The sequence below is a fragment of the Fistularia commersonii genome, chromosome 18 (assembly GCF_037954325.1).
Source record: "Fistularia commersonii isolate RoL2024-O1a breed Wild chromosome 18, RoL_Fcom_v1.0, whole genome shotgun sequence".
Taxonomy (NCBI): Eukaryota; Metazoa; Chordata; class Actinopteri; order Syngnathiformes; family Fistulariidae; genus Fistularia; species Fistularia commersonii.
Window position 1 is genome coordinate 428,430 of NC_141301.1, and position 14,071 is coordinate 442,500.

Here is a 14,071-nt window from a genome sequence, read left to right on the forward strand (position 1 = left end):
CTCTCTCTCTCTCTCTCTCACACACACACACACACATACACATTGCCCCCCACACACAATAGTGTCTTTCACAAACACTTACACAAACACACACACACACACACACACTCTCTCTCTCTCTCTCTCTCTCTCTCTCTCTCTCTCTCTCTCTCTCTTTCACACACACACACACACACACACAGTGTCACACACAAACACACACACACACACAGGAATAGTCTCTCTCTCTCTCTCACACACACACACACACAGAGTGTCTCTCACACACACAGTGTGTCTGACTGTCTGACACAACCAGGAAAAGTCTCAGTCTCTCTCTCCTTCTTACACACACACACACACACACACACACACACACAGAAATAGTGTTTCTCTCTCACACACACACACTGACACAAAGGTGGGCACCACACTTATGTATGCATCATTTATTCAGACAGATTGTGGTGCTGAGCAGAAGGTCCTGTAGGACTTGGAGGTCCTGCAGGACTTGGAGGTCCTGGAGGTCCTGCAGGTCCTGCAGGAGCAGAGGTCTGCTGGTGATGCCTTCAGGGAGCTAAAGTAGAGCCTGTATTTCTCAGCATCTCTCTGAACATTGACAGTTTGAGATGTTCAACTTGTTTTATTTCCAGTTCCTGTTTTTCTTGGAGGTCCGGGTCCAGCGGAGATCCTGCAGTTTTCAAGTCGAGACAACCTTTGTGGACCTGGAAGAGCTTCTACGCGTCTTCATAGCTGGACGTAGATCTCCGGGCGCAGCGTCGGCGCCGGCAGGACCTCTACCGGTCCTTGGGCTCCTCTAAAGAGATGTCGTCCGGTTCCTCGGGGACGTTCTGCAGGAGTGACGGGGGAGAAGGAGCCCGGAGACCCGAGGATCTGGACCGACGGCGGTGCACCTCGGCAGGCTGCTCCTCCGTCATCGCCGTGATCATGGAGGTCGCCAGAGACTGCGGGCGGACGTGGCCAGATGAAGAGCGTCCAGAAGAAGGTGAAGCTCTTCAGACTGACCTGAGCGGCGGCAGGTACCTGGTTCTCAGCCAGAGCCTCCTTGGCCATGTAGTGCTCCCTCTTCACCTTCATCTCCACCTCCTCAGGGATGTCGGGGACCATCATGTCGATCAGACGGCCGACGAAGAAGACCACGTGCTGAGGAAGAGCAGAAGATCCTCCGTCGAGTGAAGCGCGCCGAGCTCCCCTCCTTTCTTTTAGAGGGTCAGAACGTTTACCTTCCAGACAGGCCCCGCCCCCTGACAGGCCCCGCCCCTTCCTGGCACTGACCTCAAAGACGATGACGAAGGTCAGACGGATGGCGAGGAGATGGAAGTACTCCGGCAGGAAGTGACCGTTCTCATCCCTGAGGCCGCGATACCTGAAGAGACCAGAGGGGGGCAACAAGCAGACATCAGACAGGCAACAAGCAGACATCAGACAGGCAACAAGCAGACAACAAGCAGACAACAAGCAGACAACAAGCAGACAACAAGCAGACAACAGCCAGACAACAGCCAGACAACAGCCAGACATCAGACAGACATCAGACAGGCAACAAGCAGACAAGCAGACAACAAGCAGACAACAGCCAGACAACAGCCAGACATCAGACAGACATCAGACAGGCAACAAGCAGACAAGCAGACAACAAGCAGACAACAGCCAGACAACAGCCAGACATCAGACAGACATCAATCAGACAACAAGCAGACAACAAACAGGTTGTGTTGAATTCAGATTTCAACAACAATGAGAACACAGTTGGACATCAACAGACAACGATGACAACAACACCTGACACCCAGCGACCGACAAACAACTCACAACCGTCAGACAACAGCAACCAGAGATGACAACTTATAGCCGGGCAACGGTTTGTGACGTGTGTGCGTGTGTGTGTGTGTGTGTGTGTGTGTTCCCCACCTGCAGGGTGTGTGTGACTGTGTGTAGTTCCTGGGGGCGATGGCGAGGGTGAAGTTGATGAAGCCGCTCAGCGTGTGGTTCTGGGTGTACTGGTAATAAAGCCTTGGCAGGAAGGAGGAGGTGAAGGCGATGAGAAAAGCCTGGACGGGACAGGGAGAGATCCCATTGGCCGCCGGAGCGGTGACATCGGCGGCGGCGGCGTGCGGGCGGCGCTCACGTTGCTGAAGACGGCCATGTGCGTGATGAACTGCAGGATGGGGAACCAGATGCCGATGTCCTGCGCCCGCTCCACCACCGGCCGCCGGTACTCCGTGACGAACTTCTGGGCGTCCAGCCGGATCTCCACCCAGTTGTTGATGAGGGCGAAGAGCGGCGCCAGGGGGCACGCCGCCACGAAGATGGTGATGAAGCCAAACTGGATCACTGAGGAAGAGGAGGGGCGGGACCATCGGAATCCGGCCCGGAGGGACGAGCCGGCGCCGGGCGGAGACCCACCCATCTCCAGGTACTCGCTGAAGAGACCTTCGGAGACCAGCAGCTGGTAGTCGGCCTCCCAGGGCGACGCCTCCTCCTCCTCCTCCTCCTCCTCGCCGTCCTCCTTCAGCCGCGCTCCCATCTTCCTCTTCTGCCACCACGCCATCAGCTTCCTGCCGGACCACCCGCCGCCGTCACCTGAAGCGGCGGACGAGCGCGGCGGCGCCAGCCTGCGCCCTCCGCTCGCTGCTCAACGCCGCGTCCTATGAGCGCGTTAGCCGTCTGCTAGCATCTGACACCTCACACGCCACGCAATCAGGGGCTTCCTCTTTCAAAAATGGCCGCCTGCGCTAGCCTCTTAGCATGTGTTAGCATCTGTCGGACACCGGGCAAGCCGCCATGTTTTTAGCACAATGCTAACACCATTGATGACAAATACCAGGATGAAGCTCTCAGACCCTCCTGAGGAACTCCTGACACCTGCTGCCGCCTGCAAGCCTGGACGACTGTGTGTGTGTGTGTGTGTGTGTGTGTGTGTGTGTGTCTTTGAGACTGTCTGAGTGTGCAAGTTTGTGTGAGTGAGAGATAGTGTGTGTGACTGTGTGAATGCATCTGTGTGTGTGTGTGTGTGTGTGTGTGTGTGTGTGTTTACGGGCAGATGAACTCCTGAGCGTTGTTGATCAGCTGCTTCCCCACCATGATGACGAGCAGCTCCTGGGCCAGCTCTATCAGACAGCCTCCAGCGCCGCACTGGAGAACACACACACATGAAGGACGAGAAGGTTCTTCAACGTTCCTCCTCCTTCATGATCCAGGAGGACCACAGCACCCGGAGGTCAGAGTGAACCCTGGAGCTCGGCACCGCAGGAGAAGAGAAGAAGGAAGGACTTCAACACTCACGTCTTCATTCCGGACCCCGAACAGAGTCAGGTAGTTGCCGGGGTAACCGACGAACCTGCAACCACACACACCAAACACAGGGAGGAGGTCACCGCCACAAGGACCACACCTCCACCCACGGCAGGAGGTGGAGGAGGTGGAGAAGGTGGAGGTGGAGATGGTGTAGGAGCCTCACCTGCCCTTGAAGAAGGCGATGTAAACTGGAGAAGAGTAGAAGTTGACAAACTGGAAGATGAAAACCTTCAGGATGAACATGTCCTCATATTTGGTCTGTGTGCGGTGCATCTCTGACACACACACACACACACACACACACAGACACACACACACACACACACACACACACACAGGGGGTGTTTCTTCTGTGTTCTTGAGCGTGAATAAAAGTACAATTCAGATACCTGGTAGAACCTGGAGGAGAAGAAGCAGTGAAAGGAGGAGGCGACTCACCCCAGCGGGTGAGGATGTGGGCCAAGGAGATGTAGAAGCGAGACAACACCAGGATCACCAGGAGGTTCAGGACAGAGCCGGTGAGACTGGCAATCCTCCCTGCCTGAGAACCATCTCACACACACACACACACACACACACACACACACACACACACACACAGAGCAGTGTTAGGTGTCCACCAGGTGGCAGCAAACATCTGCAGAGGGATCTGGTGCGGTGGAGAAGGTGTGGACTGACGGAGAGGCTGAAGAAGGTGTTCCCAGACTTGTAGATGACGATGGTCAGGATGGAGCGGTACAAGATGATGGCGATGATGAACATGAGGACCACCATCACCTGGACACAGGGGGCGGGGTCAGAGGTTGGAGGTCAGAGGTCAGAGGTCGGAGGTCTCACCATGGTGATGATGGCCATGCAGCCCGTGAGGGTCCTGTTCATCCTCTTGGTCTCGGGGAAGTAGGGTTCCTCCGCTCCCGTCACCGGGTTCCTCATGGTCATCGGCGCCATGGCGGTGAACTCCGGGCGAGGTCGCTCCTGCAGACCAGGAGGTCAGAGGTCAGAGGTCGCGGCCAGGAGCGGCTTCAGCTCCGGGTCTTTCTGCTCGGATCTTTAGAAATGGTTCGTGTCCTAGTTTGTCTGTAACACCGTCCTGTCCTCATGGACGGGTGAGGACCAGACCAGGACCAGACCAGGACCAGACCAGGACCAGACCAGGACCAGACCAGGACGGGCGGTGGAGCAGCACCTCTATGTCCTCGAAGTCGGAGCAGTCCCAGTGGTGGGCCAGAGTGGAGCAGGTCCTCTTCCAGTACTCCAGGAAGGTGACGGCCCACAGGGACATGAAGACGCTGAGGAAGACGGTCCCGCCGTTGTCGAAGAGAACGCCGGCCTGCAGGGACGGAGGAGCAGAATCCAGCAGGGTCCAGGGAGCAGAACCTCCGAGGAACCTCCACATCTCCACACCTCCACACCTTGTAGGTGACGCAGATGCTGGAGTAGTTCCAGTAGGTGCAGATGTTGCAGAGAGGACACATGATGAAGGCGCCACCGCTGTCGCACAGCTCCTTCCTGCACACACACACACACACACACACACACACACACACACACACAGGTCACGGTGGCGTGCAGGTGTCAGGTGGCGTGCGGCGTGCGTGGACTCACGCGGGGACGTCGGTCGCCATCAGCCAGAAACCGGCGAGGAACACCAGCGTCCCGATCAGAGACGCCGGCACCAGCCAGCCGGTGTAGAACCCTGGCGTCGCCATGGAAACACATGCAGTCATTCTTTCAGGTAGCGCGGGGTGTGTGTGTGTGTGTGTGTGTGTTAGGCGTTGCCGTGGTTACCTAGCCAGGCAAAGTACAGTGCGATCTTCTCCCCGAAGTACTCCCGGATGTGGTCCAGGGGTTGGTAGCGGCACCAGCAGGACCAGCGGGCCCAGTGCCAGTACAGGACCTGCCTGAGGCCCGGCGCCGCGGGGGCGGCGGGGGCGGAGCCAAAGCCTCCCTGCCACACACACACACACACACACACGTGACGTCCCTGCTTGGCGTGTTGGAGAAGGCGGCGTGGAGGAGCTCACCTCATGCAGAGGGTAGGCGGCGGTGAAGACCTGCTCGCTCAGCAGACGGTCCACGCCGACCTCGCCGCTGGACGCCGAGCCGTACGGCGTGCGGGCCAGGATCTCGTACAGCTGCGCGCACAGGACAGCCGTGCTAAGCTAAGCTAGGCTAGGCTAGGCTAACGACAACATCGTCCCGCGTGAACTCATCTCCTACCTGTGTGTACTTAAGGTCATTAAGTATGTGTGTCTGCATCTGTGTGTGTCTGTACCTGTGTGTGTGTGTGTGTGTGTGTGTGTGTGTTTGCTGAGGAGGTGGAGTCACATCCGCCTGCTGACAGAGACATCCTGGATTGTGATCTAATAGGAGGCTGGTCTCCTCCAGTCAGACCTGGTCCCACCTGAGCTGTGCTCTGCCTGCTTCTGGCAGATGTTCTTCACCCTGCTGCTCCTCCTCAGGGTCACAGATCTCCTGTGACCTTCTAACCTTAGACCTTAGAGCATCTCTTCATCTCAAAATAGGAGCCCGGTGAGGTCCACAGACCTCCCAGGACCATGTCTACGTTCTCCGGTAGACCATCAGCTGCGAGGAGAAGGACGAGGACGGGCATTCAAGGACAGTCATCCTTCTTCAGAGCTGATGTTCCAAGTCATCGTCCAAGTTCTGCAAGCTCTAAGACCCATCCAGCTGGAGTTTGGCTCCAGGAAGTATCTTCTGCTGAGAGCACCTTCAGCTCCACACTCAGAGAGGAACCAATGAAGAAGAAGAAGACGGTGTGACCACCATGCAGGTGTTCCATGGTGCCACAGCGTTCATGGAACCATCACCTCGAGGTGTTTTTACCTACTCCCTGCACTTGTCGAGATCTTCTCGTCAGGACATCTGGTCTTGAATGTCCTCACTTCACTTGACACGACGAGAAGATTTCGACAAGGTTTCACCAGGACCTGGATCTTCTCCCTGATCTGCTTTGCCGAGTGAAGAACCTTGTTAGCCGCTAACATCGTTAACTCAGCGCTAACTCCGCACTTCGTAATGTAGATGTTCCTCTGCGAGTCCTGGAAGCCCTCTGAGGCGTAGCAGGCCAGAGGAGCTTGGATCTCTTTGCCACTCCATTTGTCCAATCATCAAGCACCTATGAGTCTGTGGAACCTTCAGAAGACCCTGCCTTGGATCAGGAGCTAAGACCATCATAGGACCTGAGGTCCTTGGTCCTTCTGCTATATGAATGCAACAAGATGCATCAGACGGTGATGTTTCCAACCCAGATCTGCTCTGGGTTCCGTTCTGGTCTGGACCGACGGGATCAGACACTCACCACCTGGTGCCTCTGGGTGGTCTTGAAGAAGTTCTCCCTGTCATCGCTGCCCAGGAACCTGAAGACACAGGGCAGCGCAGAGGGCCGTCAGAGTGGACCGGTGCCGACATGAAACCGACCCGGGGTCGGACTGACTCGGGCGCCAGGAAACAGGAAGTACAACGTTGGGGCGCCAAAGAGATACTGGACCTCTGCAGCTTGTTGGTCCTGAACTGGCAGGTGTAGAAGTCTTGTGGAGGGTTGGGAACGTCCTGCTTCAGGGGGTTTGGCAGAGACAGACTCTGGAACATCCGGTCCGACCAGTTGGTGTTCTGGGAGTCGATGATCTGTGGGATAAGAAGAGAACCTCAGGAATATCCTTCAGTCTGTCCCGGTCCCGGTCCCGGTCCCGGTCCTGGTCCCGGTTCCTACCTGCAGGGGAACCCTCAGGCTGATCTCCTCAGCGTAGTAACAGAGGACGTTCCACGGGGCGCTGAGGAGTACGAAGTAGATCCTGGTCTTCGGCTGGAGGACGCTTCTCTGGACACAGAGCGGAGTCCATCGGGGAACCGGAGGAACCCGGCTCCTCAGAAGACTCCTCCTGGTTCTGAACCTGCTGCCGGTCTAAGTTCTGGCCTCACCTCCTCCTGAAGGATCCCGGCACGTTTCAGCCTTTTCAGAAACGTTGTCCTCCACTTCCTGTGGGCGGCGTTAACGTCTGCGTCCTCCTCCTTCTCGGGGCTGTTGGGCTCCTCCCACACCAGCACAAAGTCTGGCCCAGAAGAGCAGAAGATGTAGGTGGTACCGATCGTCCCGCCGGCTCACGTTGACCCTACAGGGCTCCGACTCACCCACGCGAGTTTTTCCGTCTCCAAACATGTTCTTGTCCCGAGGCCGAGCAGGTGCATCCTGGGAAGAGTCACACAGAGCGGCGGGACCGGTTCTGGTTAGGCTCCGCCCACCGAGCGCATGACACCCCTGCACTTGTATGCTTTTAACGGCACTCGCAGCTCGTGTCGTTTTCAGTGGTTTGGCATTAATTATGAGTCTATTTGTTCTCCATCTGTCCCTCCTCCTCATCCTCTTCCACGGCCCTGGAGGCTCCTGGGGCTTGTAGTTCCCACTCAGGTTGTGTTTGTGGTTTAGCTCCAGTTCCTCTCATCCCTCAACCTCCTTCAACTCCACCTTTTCCTGCTCTTGGAGGCTCATTGTTCCCTCCGGGGGTCGCAGGAAGATCAGGACAAACCGTTTCCCGTCTCGTCCGAACCCGCCCTCGCCATCCACTTCCCGTTTCCCGCTCGCTGCCACACAGTTTCTCACGCAAGCTGCCCCCCCGCGCGGCGCTAGGCTAGGCTAACAGTTTTATACAAGCTAAGCTAACGGCAGTTTGAAGCTTCCCCCGCGGCGGCTAACGGTGAGCAGAATAGCACGCTACCGATGCCGTTAGGCTTTCTCGCTCGCGCTCAACGGGACATCATCATCATGGCTGTCAATCACAGGTTGTGTCTCAAGTCTTGATTGGACAGCGATAAGATACGTTACCGTGGCGACGCTGCCATAGTTGCCGTTGGACGTGGTGTCCATGTTGATGAGGACGGCCTTGTCGCTGCGCTCGGCCCTCGCCTTCATCCTGGAACCGACGTCGCCTTCGCTTCCCGTTTCCTGTCTCGTCAGCGGCGTCGCAGCCGGCGGCCGATCGATCGATCGATCGTCGATCACGTTGTTCCCACGGCGACCGATCGCTGTGTAATGCAAGGACTGCGGTCAGAGGATCGTGGAGCAGCCAGACAACGTCCCAGGAGAACCCCTCCACAACATGGGTGTGTGTGTGTGTGTGTGTGTGTGTGTGTGTGTGTTGTTCTAACCTGTGTGTTTGTTGTATGTTTCATACATGTGTGTGTGTGTTGTACTACCTGTGTTTGTTGCTCTAGCCTGTGTGTTTGTTGTATGTCTCTCACCTGTGTGTGTGTCTTGTCTTTCCTGTGTGTGTGTGTTGCATGTCTGTCACCTGTGCTTTGTTGCGTGTCTTACCTGCATGTGTTGTTCTAACCTGTGTGTGTGTATCTCTCACTCGTGTGTGTATGTTTCTCTTACCTGTGTGTGTGTGTGTGTGTGTGTGTGCGTGTGTGTGTCTCGTTCTCTCTTATCCGGCTGTGTGTTTGTATCTTACCTGTGTGTGTATCCTATGTGTGAGTGTGTATCTTGCCTGTGTGTGTGTGTCTTACTCGTGTGTGTCTTTCTATCTTAGTTTTTTTTTATATTACATGTGTGTTTGTGTAACTTACCTGTGTGTTTCTATCTTACCTGTGGATGTGTGTGTCTCACGTGTGTGTGTCTTACTTGTGTGTGTGTGTGCATCTTACCCGTGTGTGTGTGTGCCTTACCTGTGTGTGTGTGTGTCTCACCTGTGTGTGTGTGCCTTACCTGTGTGTGTGTGTGTCTCACCTGTGTGTGTGTGCCTTACCTGTGCGTGTGTGTCTTACGTCTGTGTGTGTGTGTGTGTTTCTTAGCTGTGTGTGTGTGTGTGTGCGCGCGTCTTATGTGTGTGTGTGTGTCTTATGTGTGTGTGTCTTATATGTGTGTGTGTGTGTGTCTGTATGTGTGTGTCTTACCTGTGTGTGTATGTGTGTGTCTTACTTGTGTGTGTGTGTGTGTGTGTGTGTGTGTGTGTATGTGTGTGTCTTACCTGTGTGTGTGTGTGTGGCTCCAGCACTGCTCTCCTGAGGTTTGAACTGTTTGCTGACACTTAAAGCTTCTGCTTCGAGGCCCCGCCCCTCCAGGCCCCGCCCCTCCAAGCCCCGCCCCTCCAGGCTCCGCCCCCAGCAGTGACATCAGGCTGGTGTGGAGTCTGGCTGCAGGTCTGGCTGGAGATGAAGCTCCTCCCAGCTCAGGTTCAGGGAAGATCTCCCACCCTCTCGCTCTATTTCTGTCTTTGTGGACTTTGACATCTTCGCCGGCTCCCGGAACAGGGGGGCGGAGCCTACCGCCGGGGGCGGGGCTTAACCCGCGAGCCAGCCGTCGGTCATTCCACCGTTCACCTTCTCGTCCACGACCGCGATCTTCAACCGACCCGTGGAGTGTTTTAGGAGGACGGAGGAGGTCGTAGAGGGTGGGGAACCCAGGAGAACCTGCGGAAGACCTCCCAGTCACAAGACCCTGGACCCGGACCCGGGCCGAGGGATCGTGGCCTTCATCCGTCGCCATGACGACCAGCTGATTCCTCCTGCTCTTATAGCTTCTGTTGGCATCCTGTGTGTGTGTGTGTGTGTGTGTGTGTGTGTGTGTGTGTCTGTGTCTGTGTGTGTGTGTGTGGTAAATAAATTGATTTCTCAGCGACTCTCAGGTTGAACCAAGAACCAGAGAGGTGGTGACACAACAAGACCTGAGAGGGTTCAAATCCTCCCCATAGTTTCTTCTGGAAAAGTACTTGATTGATCACCTTTGTAGGACTTTGAGGCCAAATCAGGATCAAAGCTGCTGCTGTTCAGGAGCATTGATCACCTGGCAGCTGATGGTCATAAACACCTGACTTCTTCAAGCTGATGGTCATCAACTCCTGACTTCTTTGGGCATAAAGGGGAAAAACACACCCCCTCCGGGTCCTGAAGGTAAAAACCTCCTGACTTTTGGGGCGCAAAGGGAACCAGCAGCAGACGCCTGGGTTCTGAAAGTACCAGTACTTCTTGACTTTAAGATGCAACCGCAGGAGCTCACACACACACACACACACACACACACGGGAGGCCACGGGTGATGATGTAACAGCTGACTTGTTGTATGAGGTCATCACACTGATGTCATCAAACAGAGACATAGTTACAGAGCTCTTTCATACAATGGACATGAACCAAGCCTATAAATAAGAATCGATCACCGATAATCAATAAAGCGTAATATCTCCCGCGTGGCTTCGCCGTCGCCGGTCCCCGTGCGTTCGTCGGTCCGATCCGGACGGGAGGTCGGTCCCATCGTCTCAAATCCCAGCCACGGCCTCGGGATGACTAAGTAAGACACTAAGGAGCTTCGCCTGGCGAGGAGCCGCTCATGAAGACGCCGCCGCGCCGCCGCTCCTGGCGCCGCCGGGCCGGTTCTGGCGCCGCCGGGCCGCCGCTCCTGGCGCCGCCGCCCGCCTACCAGACCTCGCAGCCCCTCCCGGGGTTCATGAGCGTCCCTGCGGGGCAGTGGAAATGGCGGCTGAAGTCCGGCGAGTTGGCGAGCGTGCCGATGACGCGGTAGCGCGGGGGGCTGTGCGGGTCGGTCATCAGGCCCTCGTGGGCGCTCTCAGGGGTCCGGACGGAGCACCACACCTGGAAGACACGGAGAAGCTTCAGAGGGGCGACGCTGCGCCCCGACATCTTCTCCCGCAAGCAGATCCTTCCCTCAGGATGGGAGAAGATCCAAAGGAGGAGCAGCAAAGGGCGGCGTCCTTCACCTGAGCGAATCCCACGAAGAAGAGCTGGTCGTTGGTGAGGTTGACGGCAGGAAGTCGCTTCTCCTCGCCGTTCTTCCGCACCCAGGACTGGTAGGCCTGAGGAGAACGGGTGGAGAGAACTTCAAACCTTCTGATCTTCAAATCTTTGTACTGAAGACCTTCTTAAGACGTTCTTATTCTCCCTCCTTCCTTCTATTATCTATTACTGTTGTCTTTGCTTGAACCTCTGGCACAACCATCTCCTTCGGGATAAATAAAGTTGTTCTCATCTCGACAGGTTGAGTTTGGCGGCGCGAGGAGACGTGGGAGATCCGGTACTGACGTGATACGCCGCCTTCAGGCCGCCGTTGTCGGCGATGTTCTCCCCCAGCGTCTGCTTCCCGTTGACGTGCTCGCCGTTGACGGTGTACTGGCTGTACTGCTCCGTCATGCACTCCGTCCGCCGCCGGAAGGCCTCCACCGACGAGTTCTGCCACCACGGCCTGAGGTTCCCCTCCTTGTCGTACTCCCGGCCTGGAGGCAGAGCGCCGCAGCGTCAGGACCGGCTCGCGCCGCAGAACCGCCGGCGCCGGCGCCGCCGTCGCACTCACCCTGGTCGTCGAAGGCGTGCGTGAGCTCGTGACCCATCACCACGCCGATCCCGCCGAAGTTCAACGCCCTGCGGACGCCGCAAACACGCGGTGTTAAGTCTGGGAAACAGAGCTCCAACGCTCCTCGGCGACGGAGCCACGCAAAAACCTCGCTCTCTAAAGACCCAAACTTCCTTCTTCTTTCTGCAGGACATCTGGACCAGAGCACAGCAGAGGGTGGAGAAGAGGTGGTGGAAAGAAGCATCAGCCAGAAGGATAGGAAAGGTGGAGAAGATGGAGGTCAGGTTTGGAGACACCCAGGAGAAGACCACTGCTGAGGGCCAGGACATCCAGCTTGGTTGGACCTGCCTGGAAGTCCTACTGGTTCTACATCTAATCCTGGTTCTAGTTCTCAAACTACAGCAGGAGGAGCCGGAGGCAGCAGAGATGGAGATGTGAAGGTTCTACTTTGGGAGTGAGGAGGATGGAGAGGATCAAGAAGGATGTTCTGGAGAACTGAGATGCTTTGGACATGGACATGAGGAGGGATGGTGGAGAAGCACCATCTGGTAGAAGCATGCTGAGGCTGGAGGTTTGAGGACCAGAGAGGAGGGAGGGAGGACATGAAGTTAGTTGGTGTGAGAGGACAAGGTTAGATGGAGAAGGTGATTGGCTGTCACCCCTGGAGAAGCAGTCCTCAGGAGAAGCAGAAGAAGAAGTTTCAACACCCAGACAACTTAAATCGTGCACAAGTTAAGATCTTGACAGTTGCGGAGAAGAACTTGTGTGCAGTCTAAGTTCTGCTGGTGGAGCTCTGAGCAGACCAGGACTCCACCACAGGTTCAGACCGGCGGAAGCTACGACAGACAGACGTGCAGGAGGTCAGACGGACTTGGGGTGGTCCTGGGCGTAGAAGGGGGCCTGGAGGATCCCTGCGGGGAACACGATGCCGTTCTTGGTGGGCATGTAGTAGGCGTTGACCGTGGGGGGCGTCATACTCCACCTGGAGGAGACAACAGCAGACGGGTCAGCTCCGTCCATCTCACACACACACACACACACACACACACACACACACACACATTCGTCTCCTTACTGGTCTTTGTTGGGAGTCTTCCTCAGCTGGTCGGACATCACCCGGGACGAGAAGTTCAGGAAGTTCAGCATGTTGGAGAAGAAGCTGTCGTCGGACACCTCGTACTGGAAGGACAGGAGACACGTCACACGTCACACGTCACACGTCACACGTCACACGCCCGCCACCACCGCCGGGTGATTGACAGCTGCCACTCACCCCGTCGTAGACGTCGTCCAGCTCCTTGGGGTCCAGGATGAACTCTGGGAATCCAATCATGTCGTAGATGGCGTCGGCCTGAAGGGGCGAGTCAGGCGGAGGCGTTAGAACCCGTCCGATGCTCGTAGGAGCAACCAAACTGACCTCCACAGATGGAGGACCTGTCTGGAAGAGCTGCTTCTACAACTAAAGACTTCTGATCCTGCTGCTAGAACTCAAACTACTGGACACTTTAGAGGACAGCAGGAGAAGAGCAGGCAGAGCTGGAGGCAGCTGAGATGAAGATGTGGAGGTTCCTCTTTGGGAGGGAGGAGGATGGAGAGGATCAGGATCAGATGTTCTGGAGATAAAGTCTCATTGAGATGGTTTGGATGTGGACAGAGGAGGCATGGAGAAGATCTGAGTGGAAGGGTTGGAGCTGCAGGAGGCCTGGAGGAAGACCAGGTTTATGGATGGAGGGAAGGAGGACAGGAGTTGGGGTGAGAGGTTTGATGGAGGCAGGTGGTTGGCTGAGGCCACTCTTGAAGGGAGCAAACCCAAGAAGAAGAAGAAGAAGAAGAAGAAGAAGAAGAAGAAGAAGAAGAAGAAGAAGAAGAAGAAGAAGAAGAAGTTTCAACAGCCAGATTACTCCAGCCATGGATAAGTTAAGTACTTTACAGGTGTGGAGAAGTACTTATGTAGTGCTTGTGCAGTGTGTACTGCACTCCCTAGACCTCTCAGAGGTACGAGAACCTCAGAAGGACGTCCTGTGCTAGCTGAAGGTAGGACACGCGTGGTTGGATCTCCACGTTGGTCACTGGTTCTCTCCAGGAGCAGCGGCGGGTTCCGGTTCTACCTTGTCTTTGGCAGCTTGTCTGGTCTGGTCGTCCATCCAGGTCAGCCGGTCCAGGGACCCTTTGAAGGCCGAGCGGATCTCGTCGATCATCTCCTCGGCCTGCGACGCCAGGAGAAGGATGTGAGCGTGACGGCGTCCCCGCCGGCGCCGGACCGTCGCCGCCGCCGCCACCGCCATACTCACGATCTCTTTGCTGTGCTTGTCGAAGGTGGCCTTGACGAAGAGCGCGCCCAGAGCGAAGCCCAGCGTGTCGTCCGTGTTTCCGATGCAGGTCTGCCAGCGTGGCGTGCACGACTGCAACGTGCACACACACGTGCGCACAACACCACTGTTACTCACGGCA

The 14,071-nt window shown here is 56.3% G+C and overlaps 2 protein-coding genes across 3 annotated transcripts in view; both read right to left on the reverse strand.

Moving 5' to 3' along the window:
* Nucleotides 1–416: 416 nt before the first annotated feature.
* On the reverse strand, nt 417–9,348 carry ano7 (anoctamin 7). The gene is made up of 24 exons (XM_086164796.1): nt 9,286–9,348; nt 8,141–8,343; nt 7,450–7,507; nt 7,240–7,370; nt 7,031–7,138; nt 6,809–6,945; nt 6,620–6,677; nt 5,322–5,432; nt 5,086–5,245; nt 4,903–4,993; nt 4,710–4,806; nt 4,484–4,627; nt 4,135–4,272; nt 3,976–4,074; nt 3,736–3,838; nt 3,461–3,572; nt 3,286–3,340; nt 3,038–3,135; nt 2,407–2,558; nt 2,129–2,334; nt 1,912–2,051; nt 1,276–1,366; nt 1,024–1,143; nt 417–944 (listed from the first exon to the last, which is right to left on the reverse strand). Exons 2-24 carry the CDS (start codon nt 8,225–8,227, stop codon nt 777–779), a joined length of 2,664 nt encoding a protein of 887 aa, XP_086020922.1. The 5' UTR covers nt 8,228–8,343; nt 9,286–9,348; the 3' UTR covers nt 417–776.
* A 1,001-nt stretch (nt 9,349–10,349) lies between these two features.
* Nucleotides 10,350–14,071, reverse strand: part of ece2b (endothelin converting enzyme 2b) — an 11,028-nt gene continuing 7,306 nt past the window's right edge. For both annotated transcript variants that reach the window (XM_086164894.1, XM_086164895.1), the window contains exons 11-19: nt 13,912–14,022; nt 13,729–13,827; nt 12,894–12,971; nt 12,696–12,799; nt 12,492–12,602; nt 11,621–11,688; nt 11,353–11,543; nt 11,031–11,126; nt 10,350–10,905 (exon numbers count right to left, since the gene is read on the reverse strand). In XM_086164894.1, the coding sequence (XP_086021020.1) occupies nt 10,729–10,905; nt 11,031–11,126; nt 11,353–11,543; nt 11,621–11,688; nt 12,492–12,602; nt 12,696–12,799; nt 12,894–12,971; nt 13,729–13,827; nt 13,912–14,022 (1,035 nt within the window). In that variant the 3' untranslated portion in view covers nt 10,350–10,728. The remainder of the gene's footprint in view (nt 10,906–11,030; nt 11,127–11,352; nt 11,544–11,620; nt 11,689–12,491; nt 12,603–12,695; nt 12,800–12,893; nt 12,972–13,728; nt 13,828–13,911; nt 14,023–14,071) is intronic.